Here is a 20,462-nt window from a genome sequence, read left to right as displayed (position 1 = left end):
GGTGTGTGTGAAGGTCAGGTCTGACAGGATAATTAATGGACCAGCTCTTTTTTGTATTAATATTAAATCAAACCAGTGAGCTAGTACAGTCCCTCAGGAACTGGCCCTCTCTCCTCTGTAATTTCTAAAGCAGACGGGCTACAGACTGCAGTCGCAATAACCTGTAGATTATGTAAATGTCTTTGTCTATATTCTGTCTGTATATTTTGTCTATTGCTAGCAACAGCACTTTACTAAGTCAAATTCTGGGTATGTGAAAATTTACTTGGCAAATTAAGGTGATTCTGATGTGTGCACCATAGAGAGGCACTGTAGTGCCCAAAAGGCTGTTTTAGCACGGGCAGCGTATGTGTGTGTGGTTTCATGTGAGTCCTTGCTAAGGGCAGTGCCATTGAAAGGGTAGTGTGTACGGTCCAGTACATCACTGGGGCCTAGCTCCCTGCCATACAGGACCTCTATACCAGGCGGTGTCTGAGGAAGGCCCTAAAAATTGTCAAAGACTCCAGCCACCCAAGTCATAGACTGTTCTCTCTGCTACCGCACGGCAAGCTGTACCGGAGTGCAAAGTCTGGGACCAAAAGGCTCCTGAACAGCTTCTACCTCCAACTCATAAGACTGCTGAACAGTTAATCAAGTGGCTACCCTGATTATTTGCATTGACCCCCTTTTTATGCACACTCACTGGACTCTACCTACACACTTACACATACTACACTGACACTCAAACACACACATAGACCACATACGACTAGATACGCTCACACACACAAAACACACACACACACATGCATATTGAGGCCACACACAGACACACTCACAGTCTTCAGATATGCTGCTGCTGCTACTCTGTTTATGATCTGTTCTGATTGCCTTGTCACCTTTAGCCCTACCTGTACATATTACCTCAATTACCTCAATTACCTCAACTGCACGGTCCCTGTGTAGCTCAGTTGGTAGAGCATGGTGCTTGCAACGCCAGGGTTGTGGGTTTGATTCCCACGGGGGGCCAGTATATAAAAATAATAATAAAATAATGTATGCACTCACTAACTGTAAGTCGCTCTGGATAAGAGTGTCTGCTAAATGACTAAAATGTAAAAATGTACCCCTGCACATTGACTCTGGGCCGGAACTCCTTGTATATAGTCTCGTTATTTGATTGTGTTACTATTTCCTTTTTTGCTAATTTGTCTTACTTTTTAACTCTGCATTGTTGGGAAAGAACTCGTAAGTATGCATTTCCTGGTAAAGTCTACACCTGTTGTATTCGGAGCATGTGACAAATACAAATGTATTTGATTTGATGACATTCACCATTTTGAAGTAGTCAACTGCGTGGGACTTCCTATGGGTTAAGGAATGATCACATAATTCCACCCAGGTCATCAGGAAGGATCAGCCAATGAATTATACTCCTGAGCAAACATTACATAACTTCAGGTGGCAGTAAATCAGCAACCTTGGCTTTATGCCTGTTCAAACAACACACTCCAAGTGGCAGTATGCACCCTTTCAGTTTGTTAACCAACTCATATAAGCAGTAGTAGAAGAAAATGGACTACTTAAAAATGGAGATGGCCTCAATGGCGCTGCGCATGCTCTCACTGAGGCCATAAAGAGACAGATATAATGTTGCATCCTCTGTAACTATCTCTTTGGCGTGCACTTGGCTCAATCACTCCCCCTCGTGGTGGAAACTCCCTCTATAGGCCAGGGTTCTCCAACAACTTTGGTTCTGGAGAGCTACTGGGTGCGCAGGGTTTCATTCCAGCCCTGCAGTAACACACCTGGTTCAGTTAATTATGGTCCAGAGAGAAGATGGTGTATAGGGACATGGGAATAATATTGGTTTTGTTTTATAAGGGCATTCAATCACAAATCAATGCTTCTGATGATAAAATACAAGTGGAAAGTCTAGCAATTCAATGGGAGTTACCTGTTGAGTTGGCTTGGTTTTGGTACATTAGATGCGGAGAAGTAACTATTTCTAACATCTCTGTTGATACATTGAACAGTATTGCAGTGCCACAAAATGCATTGAAAACCTCTATAAGCTAGTGAAACTAACGAAATCTTGGCCCTTTTGAGCCAACATGGCGCCTAAGTCGCCAACTTGAAGCAGCGGGTAAATGTAGCAAATATTGTATTTTGTACTGCTTTGATTCATTTAAGTTATAAAACAGAATTCCATTATATACAACAAGGGGTAGTCAAATATCCAGTAAAAAGAAAGGTAAACTTACAGACAATACTTTTTATTTCATTTTGAATAGGCAAAAACAGCAGTCTACCTACAATGAAGTTGCCAGGACCCCACCCACTCCCAGTACCCTCTGAACATGGCAGATGCGGGAAGTTACCAAGCCGGTTTCGGTATGTACATTTACATTCATTTAATGTTAGCAAAACATTATGTAGGGTGTCCCAGCTAGCTACTATGTCAGAGGTTGCACCACAAATTGTTTGTAAGTTTGCACGTTTTCTGACGCTAACTAACTAGCTAGGTTATCTTGTGTACTAGCAAGCTAACCAATGAAGTCTGCAGTTCTTCTAACGAATAGCTAGCAAGCGACAGCAAGTTAAACATCACACAGAGCAAGACCAACACGTATGGTGTCAACTTCTGACACATAATTTAAATAGCTAAAGTATAGCTAACCCTTCAATTTTAAGTTGTTAGTTAACTGACCATATCGGATTTTATTGAAGCAATCCGGATGTGCTGTCAAGATGCTCATTGGATAGTTCTCCCTCGAACAGCCACGCTGAGCGCTCTAATTGGTTAGAATTCTTGGTGCAGTGTTTACAAGCACAACAGGTGTACTAACTGCACAGCTAATTTTGGGCCGATTAGAATTAAGTAATAAGACCCGATGGGGTGTGTTATATGGCCAATATACCACGGCAAAGGGCTGTTCTTATACAGCCCTTAGCCGTGTTATATTGGCCATATACCACAAATCCCAGAGCTGCCTTATTGCTATTATAAACTGGTTACCAACGTAAATTAGAGCAGTAAAAATAAATGTTTTGTCATACCAGTGGTATACGGTCTGAAATACCACGACTGTCAGCCAATCAGCATTCAGGGCTCGAACCACCCAGTTTATAATAGAAAATATACAGCTATACAATCTCAAACACTTCTTTGCTGCAATTTACACATAAAACAGGTAAGGCAACAGCATTACTTGCATGGTTGCCAGTCAGTCTCCACTGACACTTCCCAGTTCTCTTTTCTCCTACTGCTCTCCCTCATCCTTCTCTCCTTTCCTTCTCTCCTTTCCTCCTCTCCTTTCCTCCTCTCCCTTCCTCCTCTCCCTCTCCTCTGCAGGCCCCAGGATGTGGCAGCACTGTGCCCTGCTCCTGTCCCTGTCCCTGCTACCAGTGGTGTCTGGAGGAGCTGACTCCAAGGCTGTCACCACCAGTCTCACCACCAAGTGGGCCTCTACCCCTCTGCTGCTGGAGGCCAGGTAACATTATGCTCAACACCTACACAAGACACCACATCTAGAACACATCTGTCTATGTAGGTTTGAGTCCGTTGGAAAATTCTGCAGACTCGCTCAACGTTCTGGAATGCAGTCATGCAGGTGTCATGATGTCTCTCTCTTTCTCTTTCCCCCTACCTCCACCCCCTCTTTCTCTTCACCCCTGCCCCCGCCCCCCCACTCCCTCTTTATCTTCACCCCTGCCCCCGCCCCCCCACTCCATCTTTCTCTTCACACCCACCTCCACCCCCTCTTTCTCTTCACCCCTGTCCTCGCCCCCCCACTCCCTCTTTCTCTTCACCCCCACCTCCACCCCCTCTTTCTTTTCACCCCTGCCCCCCACTCCCTCTTTCTCTCAGTGAGTTCCTGGCAGAAGAGAGTCAGGAGAAGTTCTGGGATTTTGTCGAAGCCAATCAGAACATCAAAGGGGAACATGATGGTAGCCTTAATGTTTTCTTTCACTTATAATGTTGATGTATGTAGCACTTGGTCTCTGGAATATATATTAAAGTGGCGCTCTGTTACAGATACAGACCAGGCATACTACGACCTGATCGTGAAGAGAGCCAGTGCTCTGCTCAGCACAGTCCAACTCAACATGCTCAAGTTCGCCCTCTCTCTCAGGGCCCACTCTGCTACTGTACACTCCTTCCAACAAGTAATATTACTACAATACTAATAAATGACTACTATCGCCCTCTCTGTGTGTGTGTATAATCACTGTTTCTCGCCTCTCTCCTGTAGATAGCGTCCAACGAGCCCCCTCCCTCTGGTTGCTCAGCCTTCTTCAATGTCCACGGAGAGAAGTCATGTGACACGGAGAAATTGGCTGCACTGATGGAGAACGCACCAGAACGGTACACACACTGGGACACTCAAACACACTGGGAGACACCCACACAGAAACTGGGAATATCCACTTTGATTGATAAAGACCTCTATTGAAGTGATAATAATGAATTTAAAGTCCTTATCTCATCCCTGTTTGCCCCAGGCCCAAGCCCTATCTATTCAAAAGCGATCACAGGTTCCCGGGATCAAATCCCGACGCTCCGGTTGTTATCCTGTATGCCGAGATTGGAAGTTCGGAATTCACAATGTTCCATCAGCTGATGCTGTCCAAAGCCAACAAGGGACTGGCCACATATGTGCTTCGTCACTACCTGGCTGTAAGAAAAACATACAAATACACATGATGGGAAAACATAATTGCGATAGCATTTCATGTTAATCTTTTCCTCTTTCTGTCTTTCCCAGTCTCCCAGCAGTGGTAGAGTGTATTTGTCTGGTTATGGAGTGGAGCTGGCCATCAAGAACCAGGAATACAAGGCTAAGGATGATACCCAGGTCCAGGGAGCAGAAATGAATGCTACACTGATGGGAGAGAATGACCCAGTGGATGAGGTCCAGGGATTCCTCTTTGGAAAACTGAAGTAAGTAACCTACCAACATGAAATGCTATTCCACAAACCCACTCTGCTTTGGAGCGTTATGGGTTGAGAAACGCTTTTATATCATCTCCCCCCTCTCTTCTTCCATCTCACTCTCCTCTCTGTACCTCTCCTCTCCCTCTCTCCAGGACTCTGTACCCTGAGCTGAAGGAGCAGCTGAAGGAGCTAAGGAAACACCTGGTGGAGAGCACCAATGAGATGGCTCCCCTCAAAGTCTGGCAGATGCAAGGTGGGCGGGACTTAATTTTTTCTTTGCCTCTTCTCCTGCATATCTCATCAAGACAACCGTAGCTACAGTAATCATCATCTCCTCCCACTGGGTTTTTTTCTCTCGCTATATTACATTTTTCTCTCTTTTCATATGTGTCAGATCTGAGTTTCCAGACTGCAGCTCGGATCCTGGCTGCTCCATCTTCAGATGCCCTGAATGTCATGAGAGACCTCAGTCAGAACTTCCCTACCAAGGCTAGGTACACACACACACACACACACAAACAAACACGTTTCCTATCTCTGTATAGTGTGTGATAATTGGTCTCTCTCACCTCAGGTCCATCACTAAAACAGTGGTCAGCTCTGAGATACGTAAAGAGATGGAAGAGAACCAGAAGGTAAGAGTTCAGTCATTCATAGCTCTCTTTCACTGTCTGTCTACTATCCATTAACATGTACTGACTGTACCTCTCTTCTTCTCTCTCTCCAGTTCTTTAAGGGAACTCTGGGATTGCAGCCTGGAGACTCTGCTCTCTTCATCAACGGACTACACATAGACCTGGACACACAGGACATCTTCAGGTACACACACACACACACACAGGACATCTTCAGGTTAGTAGAAAAATTAAATTACACTAACACTACAAGATCAGAGACTGACTGTGTGTGTGTTTCCAGTGTGTTTGAGGTCCTCCGTAGTGAGGCCAGGGTGATGGAAGGTCTGCGTTCTCTCCTCATCGAGACTCCCTACATCCACGACATCCTCAAGCTCAACGTACAGCCTTCTGACTCGGACTACGCTGTGGACATCCGCAACCCTGCTATCAACGTAAGACACGCCTACCCCTTTATCTAACCCTAACCATCCAACTGTGTCATGCGCATATATATATATATATACAGTTGAAGTCAGAAGTTTACATACACCTTAGCCAAATACATTTAAACTCAGTTTTTCACAATTCCTGACATTTAATCCTAGTAAAAATGCCCTGTTTTAGGTCAGTTGGGATCACCACTTTATTTTAAGAATGTGAAATGTCAGAATAATAGTAGAAAGAATGATTTATTTCAGCTTTTAGTTCTTTCATCACATTCCCAGTGGGTCAGAAGTTTACATACACTAAATTAGTATTTGGTAGCATTGCCTTTAAATTGTTTAACTTGGGTCAAACATTTCGGGTAGCTTTCCACAAGCTTCCCACAATAAGTTAGGTGAATTTTGGCCCATTCCTCCTGACAGAGCTGGTGTAACTGAGTCAGGTTTGTAGGCATCCTTGCTCGCACAAACTTTTTCAGTTCTGTCCACACATTTTCTATAGGATTGAGGTCAGGGCTTTGTGATGGCCACTCCAATACCTTGACTTTGTTGTCCTTAAGCCATTTTGCAACAACTTTGGAAGTATGCTTGGGGTCATTGTTCATTTGGAAGACCCATTTGCGACCAAGCTTTAACTTCCTGACTGATGTCTTGAGATGTTGCTTCAATATACCCACATAATTTTCCTTCCTCATGATGCCATCTATTTTGTGAAGTGCACCAGTCCCTCCTGCAGCAAAGCACCCCCACAGCATGATGTTGCCACCCCGTGCTTCACGGTTGGGATGGTGTTCTTCGGCTTGCAAGCGCCCCCTTTTTCCTCCAAACATAACAATGGACATTATGGCCAAACAGTTATATTTTTGTTTCATCAGACCAGAGGACATTTCTCCAAAAAGTACGATCTTTGTCCCGATGTGCAGTTGCAAACCGTAGTCTGGCTTTTTTATGGCGGTTTTGGAGCAGTGGCTTCTTCCTTGCTGAGCGGCCTTTCAGGTTATGTCTATAGGACTCGTTGTACTGTGGATATAGATACTTTTGTACCTGTTTCCTCCAGCATCTTCACAAGGTCCTTTGCTGCTGTTCTGGGATTGATTTGCACTTTTCACACCAAAGTACGTTCATCTCTAGGAGACAGAACGCGTCTCCTTCCTGAGCGGAATGACGGCTGCGTGGTCCCATGGTGTTTATACTTGCGTACTATCGTTTGTACAGATGAACGTGGTACCTTCAGGCATTTGGAAATTGCTCCCAAGGATGAACCAGACTTGTGGAGGTCTACCATTTTTTTTCTGAGATCTTGGCTGATTTCTTTTGATTTTCCCATGATGTCAAGCGAAGAGGTACTGAGTTTGAAGGTAGGCTTTGAAATAAATCCACAGATACACCTCCAATTGACTCAAATGATGTCAATTAGCCTATCAGAAGCTTCTAAAGCCATGCCATCATTTTCTGGAATTTTCCAAGCTGTTTATAGGCACAGTCAATTTAGTGTATGTAAACTTCTGACCCACTGGAGTTGTGATACAGTGAATTATAAGTGAAATAATCTGTCTGTAAACAATTGTTGGAAAAATTACTTGTGTCATGCACAAAGTAGATGTCCTAACCGACTTGCCAAAACTATAGTTTGTTAACAAGAAATTTGTGGAGTGGTTGAAAAACGAGTTTTAATAACTCCAACCTAAGTGTATGTAAACCTCAGACTTCAACTGTATATACTGAACAAAAATATAAACGCAATATGTAAAGTGTTGGTCCCATGTTTCATGAGCTGAAATAGAAGATCCCAGAAATTTTCCATATGTACAAAAAGCTTATCTCTCAAATTATGTGCACAAATGTATTTACATCCCTGTTAGTGAGCATTTCTCCTTTGCCAAGATAATCCATCCACCTGACAGGTGTGGCATATCAAGAAGCTGATTAAACAGCATGATCATTACACAGGTGCACCTTGTGCTGGGGACATAAAACGCCACTCTAAAATGTGCAGTTCTGTCACAACACAATGCCACAGATGTCTCAAATTTTGAGGGAGCGTGCAATTGGCATGCTGACTGCAGGAATGTCCACCAGAGCTGTTGCCAGAGAATTGAATGTTCATTTCTCTACCATACGCCGCCTCCAACGTCGTTTTAGAGAATTTGGCAGTACGTCCAACTTGCCTCACAACCGCAAACCATTCCAGGACCTCCACATCCGGCTTCTTCACCTGCGGGATCATCTGAGACCAGCCACCCGGACAGCTGGTGAAACTGAGGAGTATTTCTGTCTGTAAAAAGCCCTTTTGTGGGGAAAAACTCATTCTGATTGGGTGGGCCTGGCTGCCAAGTGGGTGGGCCTATGCCCACCCATGGCTGGTCCCCTGCCCAGTCATGTGAAATCCATAGATTAGAGCCTAATTAATTAATTTAAATTGACTGATTTCCTTATATCAACTGTAACTCAGTAAAATCGTTGGAATTGTTGCATGTTGCGCTATATATTTGTTCAGTATACAATCAAGACGTAAAAAAAAAACCGTTTTTAACCCAAGTCTTGTTTTGCATTGATAATTTTGATGATAATCTAATCTCTCTCTTCTCAGTGGATTAATAATCTGGAGACAGACAGCAGGTACGGTTCATGGCCCTACAATGTCCAGGAGCTCCTCAGACCAACCTTCCCCGGAGTCATACGACAGATCCGCAAAAACTTCCACAACCTCGTGAGTACATGCTAAATGTGTCAGACAGCTACACTAAACGTACTTGCATAAACGTGTGTGATGAATCTGCAGTACACAAAACATATTGCGTACATTCTGGAATTGACAGCAAAAACCAATGGTGTGTGTGTTTTTTAGGTGGTGATTCTGGACCCCACCCATGAGAGTTCTGCTGAGCTGTTGAATGTTGCTGAGATGTTCTACAGCAATAACATCCCACTCAGGTAGGGGTGTGTGTCTGTCTTGCGAAGGCCGTGTTGGTTCTAATTCTGCTGTATATTCTATGTGGATGTGTGTAACTGTGTATAACCCTTAGTGAGGTGGAAAGAATCGATACAGTTAACATATGGGGGTATTATTTTTGATGTATCGCATCGTTTTGACTATTGCAATATAACTCCAGTATTTTTCCTTCATAGCTCGTTCTCAATCTTCTTTTTAAGTAGGGAGCCAATTTGTTTTCAGCACTTTTTATTTTATTTCCGTGACTTTTATTTTGTTTTCTCATGGCTCTCTTGTCTCTCTGCAGTAGACATATGGTGAGCAATGTTTGGAACATCGACTCGCAATAAAATCACAGCATTGAATCGCAAATACATATAGAATCATGAGAATCGCAATAGATATCGTATCGGCACATAAGTATCGTGATAATATTGTATCATGAGATCCTTGGCAATTCCCAGCCCTAATAACCCTGCTGTGTGTGTTGTAGGATTGGGCTGGTGTTTGTGGTGTCTGATGTTGATGAGATAGATGGTATGGAGGATGCAGGTGTGGCTCTGCTCAGAGCATTTAACTACATCACAGAAGAGCTGGACGCTCCCGCCGCCTTCGACGCCATCATCTCGGTGAGCCCATCTGACCAATGAGAATAATTGAGGAGTCTTTTGACCAATCCCAGTAATCTGGAACATCAGCCTGACCAATCAGATGGAAAGTCTTTAAATGAAGCATATCTCCTCTCTCCCTCTCTAGATGTTTAACCGTGTGCCTAGCGGTGGTAAGCTAAGTGTAGGTGACGTAGTCAAGGTGTTGGAGAAGAAGTTTCCCTACGTGGAGGTCAGCAGCATTCTAGGACCTGACTCCACTTATGACGACAACAGGAAGGTATGGTTCTGGTTTTATGTACTGTTATGTTTCTTGACAGAACGGTAGGATTTTCATTTATTGTCTCCCTATCTATCTCGGCCTCCAGGAAGGGCGTGGTTACTACTTGCAGACGGGGGTAGGTCCGTTGCCAGTGGTGATGTTCAACGGAATGCCATACCAGAGAGAACAGCTAGACCCTGAGGAGCTAGAAACTGTCACCATGCACAAAATACTGGAGACTACCAGCTTCTACCAACGGGCTGTCTACCTGGTGAGTGACACAGACACACACACACACACACACACACACACACACACACACACACACACACACACACACACACACACACACTGACCTTCTCTTGTTGTGTCTTCCTAGGGTGAGCTGGCCACTGATCAAGATGTGGTGGATTTCATGATGACCCAACCCAACGTTGTCCCTCGTATCAACCCCCGAATCCTGTCTACTGCCAGGACATACCTGGACCTATCTAATACCAGTGAGTTTCACACACACACAACCCACACACACACACACACACAGACATAACCGTCTTAACCACCTCTTTCTCCTGACAGATAACCACTTCATAGACGAGTACGCTCGCTTTCTGTTCCTGGACACCAGAGAGAAGAGCACTGCTGTGGCTAACAGCATGAACTACATGACCAAGAAAGGTAAGCTACATCCAGAGCTTTATCTTATTGAGCTAAACGTTATGTGCTCCTACGTTTCGGCCCTAAATCTCTTGTCTATCTATTCTCTTCTTTCTCCACTGTATGTTTGTTTTTGTTCTGTCAGGGAAGGCCCCCAAGGACCACCATGGTAACCCTTATTTCTTTTTCTGCGCTTTCTGTCGCTCTCGCTCTCAACAGACAATATTGCGATCCATAGTTCTGTGAATTCACCATATCTCACTCCTCATCAATAGATCTAGATGTGAACATTATAACACCATCTTGCATCTTTCTGGGAGTTACAATGACATGCTTGGATGTGTTTGTGTATGTTTCTGCCAACTGCCTTTGCTCAAGAGAGTCTTGCTCAAAGACTAAGTATTGAGATGGCACGGCAACATCAAACCGCATACATTTCAGGATTAAGAAAGTCTGTGACACTTTACTCCCCCAATCTCCTCTCCTCCTCTTCAACTCCCTCTCCCTCCTCTCCTCTAGATGATGGCTACATCCGTCCAGTCACATTCTGGGTTGTGGGAGATTTTGACCAACCTTCCGGCCGCCAGCTACTATACGATGCCATCAGACACATGGTATGATGATGGCATCGGTCTAAGGCACTCCTGAGTGGCGCAGTGGTCTAAGGCACTGCATCGCAGTGCTAGCTGTGCCACTAGAGATCCTGGTTCGAATCCAGGCTCTGTCGTAGCCGGCCGCGACCGGGAGACCCATGGGGCGGCGCACAATTGGCCCAGCGTCGTCCAGGGTAGGGGAGGGAATGGCCGGCAGGGATGTAGCTCAGTTGGTAGAGCATGGTGTTTGCAACGCCAGGGTTGTGGGTTCGATTCCCACGGGGGGCCAGTATGAAAATATATAAAATAATGTATGCACTCACTAACTGTAAGTCGCTCTGGATAAGAGCGTCTGCTAAATGACTAAAATGTAAAAATGTAATGATGTCACACTGATTTCACTATAACACAACCCAAAAATCCACCATCTGACGGATTCCCCTAAATCTGCCTTCAACAGAAAACGAGTAACAACGTGCGATTGGGCCTGATCAACAACCCCAGCGACAGCCCATCCGAGGAGAACAGTCGTGTTGCCAGGGCGATATGGGCGACCATACAGACCCAGACAGCTAACAACGCTAAAAACTACATCACCAAGCTAGCTAAAGAAGAGACCGCTAAGGCACTGGAGACTGGGGCTGACGTCACACAGTTCACTGTCGGGGTAAGGAGTTTACACACACTCACATACACACACGTTATACACCATTCTCTCTCTGTCTCACCCTTTACTATACTGGCCTCTAAAAACAATCATATTTTTCATTCAATTTCTTTCTCTCCAGGGTATGGACGTAGCCTTGTTTAAGAGTGCGTTTGAAGGTCCTAAGTTTGACTTCCTGCTGTCTCACGCTGTCTACTGCCGAGACGTTCTCAAGCTGGGGAAAGGACAGAGAGCAGTCATCAGCAACGGACGGGTGAGTGGGCAACACACACACACACACGCGCTTCCTATTGTGATTGAAGTGTCACATTAGTATTTCTCTCTCTCTGCCGACAGCTCATTGGTCCGCTAGAGGATGGGGAGGTCTTTAACCAAGATGACTTCCTCCTATTGGAGAGTATCATTTCGAAGACCTCGGGAGAGCGAATCAAAAGCAAGGTCCAGCAGTTTGGGGTTGAGGAGGACAGGGCCAGTGACCTGGTGATGAAGATTGACTCTCTGCTCTCCTCTCAGCCCAAAGGAGAGGCCAGAATAGAACATGCCTTTGCTGATGACCAATACAGGTACTGAAACTAATACAACTTTTTCTTCATGTTTTTCTTCATTGCCTATATACTTTCTGTTTACCTCTGTCCGGTCTATGATTGGTCCACAGTGCTGTAAAGATCCGGCCCACAGAGGGAGACGTCTACTTTGACATGGTTGCCGTGGTAGACCCCGTAACCAGGGACGCCCAGAAACTAGCTCCGCTCCTATTGGTTCGTACTGCTTCAAATAACTGTCACTTAGGAGCTCTGTCTCACTCCAAATACTGTCTCACGCCCATCTGTCTTTCCATGTTTCTCTCCCCACCAGGTGTTGAAGAAGCTGGTCAATGTGAACCTGCGCGTGTTTATGAACTGTCAGTCCAAACTCTCAGACCTGCCTCTCAAAAGGTGAGTAGACCCAAGCTACACTGTTTCACTCCATGCAGGTCATCCTATTTTACCCGCTGTCTGAACAGAGAGATGCTGAGAGACCTCGTTTCTGTTGCGTCTTAGTGTCCTTACCCTTAGAAGTCCCTGGTAGTGTCTGTGGGTTTTGCCTGTGCCTCTCTAAACCCTCCTCCTCTCCCAGTTTCTACCGGTATGTGTTGGAGCCTGAGGTGGTGTTCCAGACGGATGGTAGTTTCTCCCCTGGTCCCCTGGCTAAGTTCCTGGACATGCCCCAAACGCCCCTCTTCACACTCAACCTCAACACCCCTGAGAGCTGGATGGTGGAGTCTATACGCACTAGATATGACCTGGACAATATCTACCTGGAAGAGGTATGTTTTCGTGATGCTTTTTTTTTTTTAGGGTTGTGTTATAGTTATTACAAGGTTGCCTTGGCGAATGTTGTCCTTTACCACTTCTGTTGGAGAGTGTAGTGACCGTGGACTAAGAGTATTTTGGTATTTGTCTAATTGTTGTGTTAACCATTTATTAAACCTTTAAAATGACTTGATCTATTCTCCCTGTCTAGGTGGATAGTATAGTAGCAGCAGAATATGAGTTGGAACATCTGCTGGTGGAGGGTCACTGTTTTGATGTGAGTACAGGTCAGCCCCCCAGAGGACTCCAGTTCACCCTGGGAACCTCCTCCGACCCTGTCATCGTCGACACCATCGTCATGGCCAACCTGGTGAGTCACCTCTGACCTCTAACCCTAATCTCTGACTCCGTCGTCATGGCCAACCCTGACCTCTAACCCTAACCTCTGTTGATAGCCGAAGACACCTTTCTATTCTACTGTGAATGGACAATAAAGTTGTTGTAGTTGAACAAGGGCGTTGTGTTGTCGTCCTCAGGGTTATTTCCAGTTGAAGGCTAACCCAGGAGCCTGGATACTGAAGCTGAGAAAAGGACGGTCTGATGAAATCTACAAGATCTACAGGTACTGAAGATAACATCCCAGCATATCACACAGTCTTCAATTTAGCACGACTAGTGGAACCAGGTGTGTTGGTGCTGGGCTGGAACAAAAGCCTGCACAATGCACACCCTCTTGTTCCTCTCTCTGACCTCACATCCTATCTTCCAGTCATGAGGGAACAGACTCTCCAGCAGACGCTGATGACCTCATCGTGGTGCTGAACAACTTCAAGAGCCGGATCATCAAAGTCAAGGTACTGCTCTGATCCCAGCTGTAGAGTACAGCTTTCATATTGGTGGTTGCTGTCAGGTCCCAGTGAAGCTTAGCGCTTAGGTTGAATTAGATTTGTTCAATAAGTCCATGGCTAAATAATGTATTGATCGTGTGTTGTTGTTGATCAGGTCCAGAAGAGGCCAGAGAAGTTGAGTGAGGAGCTGTTGAGTGATGGAACTCAGGAGAACGACTCAGGCTTCTGGGAGTCACTCACCAGGTATCTCTCTCGAATCATCCAGCTCCACCCTTTACATCACTGTCTACTGTTTCATACCTATTTGATATTTTATCTCTGCTGGATTTTATGGTGTTTATTCTCTACCTCTCTCTCTCTCTGTGTCTCTCTCTCTCTCTCTCTCTCTCTGTGTGTGTCTCTCTCTCTCCCTCTCTCTCTCTCTCTCTGTGTGTCTCTCTCTCCCTCTCTCTCTGTCTCTCTCTGTCTCTCCCTCTCTCTCTCTCTGTGTCTCTCTCTCTCTCTCTCTCTGTGTGTCTCCCTCTCTCTCTCTCTGTGTGTCTCTCTCTCTCTCTCTCTGTCTCTCTGTGTGTCTCTCTCTCTCTGTCTCTCTCTCCCTCACTCACTCTCTCTGTCTCCCTCCCTCACTCTCTCTCTCTGTCTCCCTCACTCTCTCTCTCTTTCTCTCTCTCTCTCTCTCTCTCTCTCTTTCTCTCCCCCCCCCCCCCCCCCCCCCCCCCAGAGGGTTTACAGGAGGTGTGAAGCCGGAGGAGAGTAAACAGGAGAAGGATGACGTCATCAACATCTTCTCTGTGGCCTCTGGACACCTCTACGAACGTTTCCTCAGGTACGCACCTCTGTGTGTGTGTGTGTGTCTGTGTGTTTCCAGATGTTTGTCTGTTTTTAATCCCACTATTTGTTCTCTCTCTTAGGATCATGATGTTGTCTGTTCTGAAGAACACTAAAACACCAGTCAAGTTCTGGTTCCTCAAAAACTACCTGTCCCCAGCATTTAAGGTATTTATTAAGTATAAAATATGAATATTATGTGTTATTCTCTCCTCTAGGAGTTTACTTTGAATGTGGCAGTATGAATAGGGTTTTCAATATTGAGTTTAGTCCAGAATAAATGTTATGTTAACGTGTGTGTGTTCTCTCCTACAGGAGTTTATCCCGTACATGGCAGAGCAGTATGGTTTCCAGTATGAACTAGTCCAGTACAAATGGCCGCGGTGGTTACACCAGCAGACTGAGAAACAGAGGATCATCTGGGGTTACAAGATCCTGTTTCTGGATGTACTGTTCCCTCTGTCTGTCGACAAGTTCTTATTCGTGGATGCAGATCAGGTACACACACACACACACACACTCTCTGAATCTCCATGTCTCTGATTTGCGTAGACCTGAGAAGTACACTCTTTCCTCTCTCCTCCTACAGATAGTGCGTACAGACCTGAAGGAGCTCCGTGACTTTGACCTTGAAGGAGCACCATATGGCTACACACCGTTCTGTGAGAGCCGGAGAGAGATGGACGGATTCCGCTTCTGGAAGTCTGGCTACTGGGCGAGTCACCTCGCTGGACGCAAATACCACATCAGGTAACTGTGCGTGTGTGTGTGTGTGTGTATGGGGGGGGGTTAGTAGAGGGATATGTGTGTGTGTAACCATCTGTCTCTCCAGTGCTCTGTATGTCGTAGATCTGAAGAAGTTCCGTAAGATAGCAGCAGGAGACAGACTGAGAGGACAATACCAAGGCCTGAGTCAAGACCCCAACAGCCTGTCCAACCTCGACCAGGTGTGTGTGTGTGCGCGCACATGCTTCTGTGTGTATTAAAAGTTAATATGTGGGTACAACATTCTATGATTTGAGATTCCCAAACAAGGTTTGTGAAGTTGAATAAGCTGTGAACTGATGTTTTTATATTTCTAATATTTTCCTATACTCTCTCTCTCGCTCTCTCTCCCCAGGATCTGCCTAATAATATGATCCACCAGGTTCCTATCAAGTCTCTGCCTCAGGAGTGGCTCTGGTGTGAGACTTGGTGTGACGACAACTCTAAGAAGAAGGCCAAGACTATAGATCTGGTACGAAGTGTGTGTGTGTGTGTGTGTGTGTGTGTGCAGATTCTAGTCATGTCTGTGTTTTTACACTCCCCTCTGTATTTATTTGGACAGTGAAGCTAAAATGTTTAACCCTTCCTCCAGTGTAACAACCCCCAGACCAAAGAACCCAAGTTGCAGGCAGCTGTTCGTATCGTAGCAGAGTGGAGCGACTACGACCAGGAGATCAAACGCCTGCAGAACAGAGTCCAGGAGAGAGGAGCAGAGAACTATACCACACAGAAGGACAAGCCAGGTACACACACACACACACACATATATATATATATATATATATATATATATACACACACACTGATTGGCAAACAAATACAGTTGACTAATTCCTCTCCTTCCTCCCCTCTCTCTCTCTCTACCAGATGATACACATATAGAGTTGTGAGAGACCAGTGGATGGAAGATGTGGCTGTAGCAGTAACAAAAGATGGAACCATGTTTATAGACACTGCTGTTCTCCTTTGGAACAGCATTGACAGACAGACTGCAAACCAATGCCCATTCATTTTCCATTTATTTGTATTTTCTCTGTTTTGAGAGTGGCGAGGATACAGGGAAGGGGTGCTGGGTGGGGATGGTCGGGGTGACTGTTAGTGGATGGTAGGGGTGACTGTTAGTGGATGGTAGGGGTGACTGTTAGTGTGTGGATGTGTGTGTGAAGACATTAATCATTACGAAATATCTGACATTTCCAACAGTTTCCCCCCTCCCCTCCAATATTTTTGATCCATCCATGTTTGCACTGATTAGGACACCTGCTTAAACAACTGTCTGTCTGTGGGTAGAGGTTTGGGCTTAGGAGTTAAATCACAATGATAAATAGCAGCTTAAATTATGAGATTAGTTTTGGCCTTCTGTTTCTGTGCTTTAGACTTCAGTTGTCCATGGCCTGTGTCAAACTCAGGGAAAGATGGTTTTGGCCAATCGATCTGATTCAAAAACTCCTAATGACAATACAAAGAGGACTGAGGCGACAATTTATTTAATGTAAAACAGACATTAGTTCTGTCATGTAATAAAATAGGGATTAATATCTCTACAAAACATTTTTTGTCTGCAACATTCAGAACGTTGCATCCTTCTGTACGTGATGCCGGCTGATGTGGAGTGTAAAGGGATATGTGTGGGTGAGGACTAGTGGGGACATATCAGCGACAGACAGGTCACAGGTACTGGGAGTTCCATGATCACTCAAATTGCTTTTAACAGGGAATTGAAAGTCAGCGGGCATAAGACTAGAATGCTGTAGTTGAGGGTGGCCAATCTTATCCACAAAAGGTCTATGTGGGGTCTTGTTCTAGCAACACACCCATTTCATCTAGTCAGTCTTTAATGAAGATGATGATTAGTGGTCTAGTTGAATCAGACTGTTTGACTGGAACAAAAGCCTGGGTCAGATTGGCCACCCCTGCTGTAGTTAACTCCTGTTTCTCTGCTGTGGTCTGTTCTGGAGTAAACACGGTTAGTCATCCATTGCAAACCTCTGGCTGTTTCCGATCTCTTTGTTTTGGCTAAATATGTACTGTTAATTGTGGGAAATCAATATTTTGTAATAAAAATCAAGGAACCCAACACTGGTCGTTTAGTGACCCCGATCCCTCTTCTGCACAGGGGGAACGTTGCATCCTTCTGTACGTGATGCCGGCTGATGTGGAGTGTAAAGGGATATGTGTGGGTGAGGACTAGTGGGGACATATCAGCGACAGACAGGTCACAGGTACTGGGAGTTCCATGATCACTCAAATTGCTTTTAACAGGGAATTGAAAGTCAGCGGGCATAAGACTAGAATGCTGTAGTTGAGGGTGGCCAATCTTATCCACAAAAGGTCTATGTGGGGTCTTGTTCTAGCAACACACCCATTTCATCTAGTCAGTCTTTAATGAAGATGATGATTAGTGGTCTAGTTGAATCAGACTGTTTGACTGGAACAAAAGCCTGGGTCAGATTGGCCACCCCTGCTGTAGTTAACTCCTGTTTCTCTGCTGTGGTCTGTTCTGGAGTAAACACGGTTAGTCATCCATTGCAAACCTCTGGCTGTTTCCGATCTCTTTGTTTTGGCTAAATATGTACTGTTAATTGTGGGAAATCAATATTTTGTAATAAAAATCAAGGAACCCAACACTGGTCGTTTAGTGACCCCGATCCCTCTTCTGCATGTTGGTGTTTCCTTTTTCTGTTTGTTTTACTGGTCAGACATTGTGATGAAATCAAATCCAATTTGATTTGTCACCTGCGCCGAATACAACAGTGCTGTAGTCATTCTCACTTAATGGCTGGAGTGAGAATGACTACAGATTGACAACTAAAAGGCTGTGCTTACACAGGCAGACCAATTCTGGGGTGCGTGCAGGGGCTGCATTCAGTATGGAGAGGACGAGGAAAAGCGAGAGGGATAACTGGGCCCAAAATCTGTGTTCTCCAGCAGGTGAGTTTTTGTATGGAGGTCAATGCGTGTCGAATTTGTTTAACAAAAAACGTAATGCTTACTTGATCTAATAGTTAAGTAATGCTTAGGTCCTTGGTGGTTATGAGTGTACTGATATAAGTAGGACACGTGACATCCTGGCAACTTTTGGAAAAAACACTTTATATCGGTTGTGCCTGTTGTTCACACGCTTATCTGTCCTCTCATTGGCTAGAATGGTCCCGCATCTAATCTTGCCTCATCCCGAATGCCTTCTATTTTTGAAGACATTTATTTTAATTGTAAACAGAAACAGTGCTATACTGAACAACCAGCTGTACATTTTTTTTTACAAAAGTGATTATGGTGGCCCAGAGGGCAGTTACCATGTGCTGCACGAGTTTTGCGATTTCAGATGATCACATCCATATTGATCAGGCCACACCCACCAAACGTACCTCAAAGGCTGTTGAAGAACGGTGTGCACCATTTTGGGAAAACGTGTCATTCAGTACAAACCGTCACGCAATGTAGCAACCGTTGAAATAACAATGCACCCCAGAATTGGGCTGCCTGTGTAAACACAGCCACTGAGTCTCCCCAACATTTGAACTATGCCCCACTTATCTTTTATTCAAAACTCTTGTTTGCAAGGCATGTTGTATAACACAGGGGGAACAACAATATAAAAATAACATGATTAAAAGCAGAAACACACTTATGTGAACATCAACCCCATCTAGTGATGTTTAAAAAAAGTGTTAAACAAATCAAAATATATTTTATATTTGAGATTCTTCAAAGTAGTCACCCTTTGCTTTGATGGCAGCTTTGCATACTCTTGGCATTCTCTCAACCAGCTTCATGAGGTAGTCACCTGGAATGCATTTCAATTAACAGGTGTGCCTTGTTAAAAGTTAATTTGTGGAATTTCTTTCCTTCTTTGAGCCAATCAGTTGTGTTGTGACAAGGTAGGGGTGGTATACAGAAGATAGCCCTATTTGGTAAAAGACCAAGTCCATATTATGGCAAGAACAGCTCAAATAAGAAAAGAGAAATGACAGTCCATCATTACTTTAAGAACTTTGAAAGTTTCTTCAAGTACAGTCGCAAAAACCATCAAGTGCTATGATGAAACTGGCACTCATGAGGACCGCCACAGGAAAGGAAGTCCCAAAGTTCATTAGGGTTACCAGCCTCAGACATTGAATCAGGCCATCATGGTCGAATTGCTGCAAAGAAACCACTACTAAATGACACCAATAAGAAGAAAAGACTTGCTTGGGCCAAGAACACGAGCAATGGACATTAGACCAGTGGAAATCTGTCCTTTGGTCATGTTCATTGAAATGCATTCCAGGTGACTACCTCATGAAGCTGGTTGAGAGAATGCCAAGAGTGTGCAAAGCTGTCATCAAGGCAAAGGGTGGCTACTTTGAAGAATCTCAAATATAAAATATATTTTGATTTGTTTAACACTTTTTTGGTTACATGATTCCATGTGTGTTATTTCATAGTTTATGTCTTCACTATTATTCTACAATGTAGAAAAACCCTTGAATGAGTAGGTGTGTCCAAACCTTTGACTGGTACTGTATGTAAATTAGATATTTCTATATTTCATTTTCTATACATTTGCTAACATTTCAAAAAACATGTTTACATATTGTCATTATGGGGTAATGGGTGTAGATGGGTGAGAAAAATATATATTTAATCCATTTTTAATTCAGGCTGTAACACAACAGATTGTGGAATAAGTGAAGGGGTATCCTAGAAGTCGTTTGTGTGACTTCAAAATGAGGGGCATTGTTCAAAACAAATTAATCAGCGATTGGATAGTCTAACAAATCTTAACCATGCAGAGTGTCAAAGTTGATAACGTCATCATGTAGGCCGGCACTGGCCCAACCCATCGATTTCTGGGATCAGTCAGAATGTGTTCGCATTCTAGAAATCTACAGCAAATCCAGACTCATCGTGGAGAAGAAATGTCAGTTGGCTGGAGTGATTTAAATGGGTAGCCAGGCAAGGTATTGGGCTTCGTCTGTAGCGTTCAGTGGTGCATCTGATCTGTAGATGCCCGCCCTGCCTTGTCCTAACTCCGGGTCGCTGGTCCCTT

General features: G+C 44.5%; 1 protein-coding gene across 1 annotated transcript; it reads left to right on the top strand.

Annotated features, from left to right (window-relative positions):
• Positions 1-2,322: 2,322 nt before the first annotated feature.
• On the top strand, positions 2,323-18,055 carry uggt1 (UDP-glucose glycoprotein glucosyltransferase 1). Its single transcript, XM_084190606.1, has 38 exons — positions 2,323-2,373; positions 3,335-3,473; positions 3,851-3,930; positions 4,019-4,149; positions 4,236-4,348; positions 4,486-4,660; positions 4,749-4,924; positions 5,071-5,171; positions 5,313-5,412; positions 5,493-5,553; positions 5,646-5,737; positions 5,837-5,987; positions 8,569-8,688; positions 8,827-8,912; positions 9,404-9,539; positions 9,667-9,798; positions 9,887-10,051; positions 10,160-10,280; positions 10,360-10,458; positions 10,957-11,051; positions 11,491-11,697; positions 11,819-11,950; positions 12,034-12,260; positions 12,353-12,455; positions 12,553-12,632; positions 12,814-13,003; positions 13,201-13,359; positions 13,526-13,611; positions 13,759-13,843; positions 13,992-14,080; positions 14,559-14,663; positions 14,749-14,833; positions 14,981-15,163; positions 15,255-15,415; positions 15,498-15,612; positions 15,786-15,902; positions 16,023-16,173; positions 16,298-18,055. The coding sequence occupies exons 1-38, from the start codon at positions 2,340-2,342 to the stop codon at positions 16,318-16,320; spliced, it is 4,605 nt and encodes a 1,534-aa protein (XP_084046732.1). The 5' UTR covers positions 2,323-2,339; the 3' UTR covers positions 16,321-18,055.
• Positions 18,056-20,462: the final 2,407 nt, after the last annotated feature.

This window comes from Coregonus lavaretus, assembly GCF_964263955.1.
Source record: "Coregonus lavaretus genome assembly, contig: HAP1_SCAFFOLD_123, whole genome shotgun sequence".
Lineage (NCBI taxonomy): Eukaryota > Metazoa > Chordata > Actinopteri > Salmoniformes > Salmonidae > Coregonus > Coregonus lavaretus.
The sequence above is the reverse complement of the archived record's forward strand: the minus strand, read 5'-3'. Positions and strand labels throughout refer to the sequence as shown.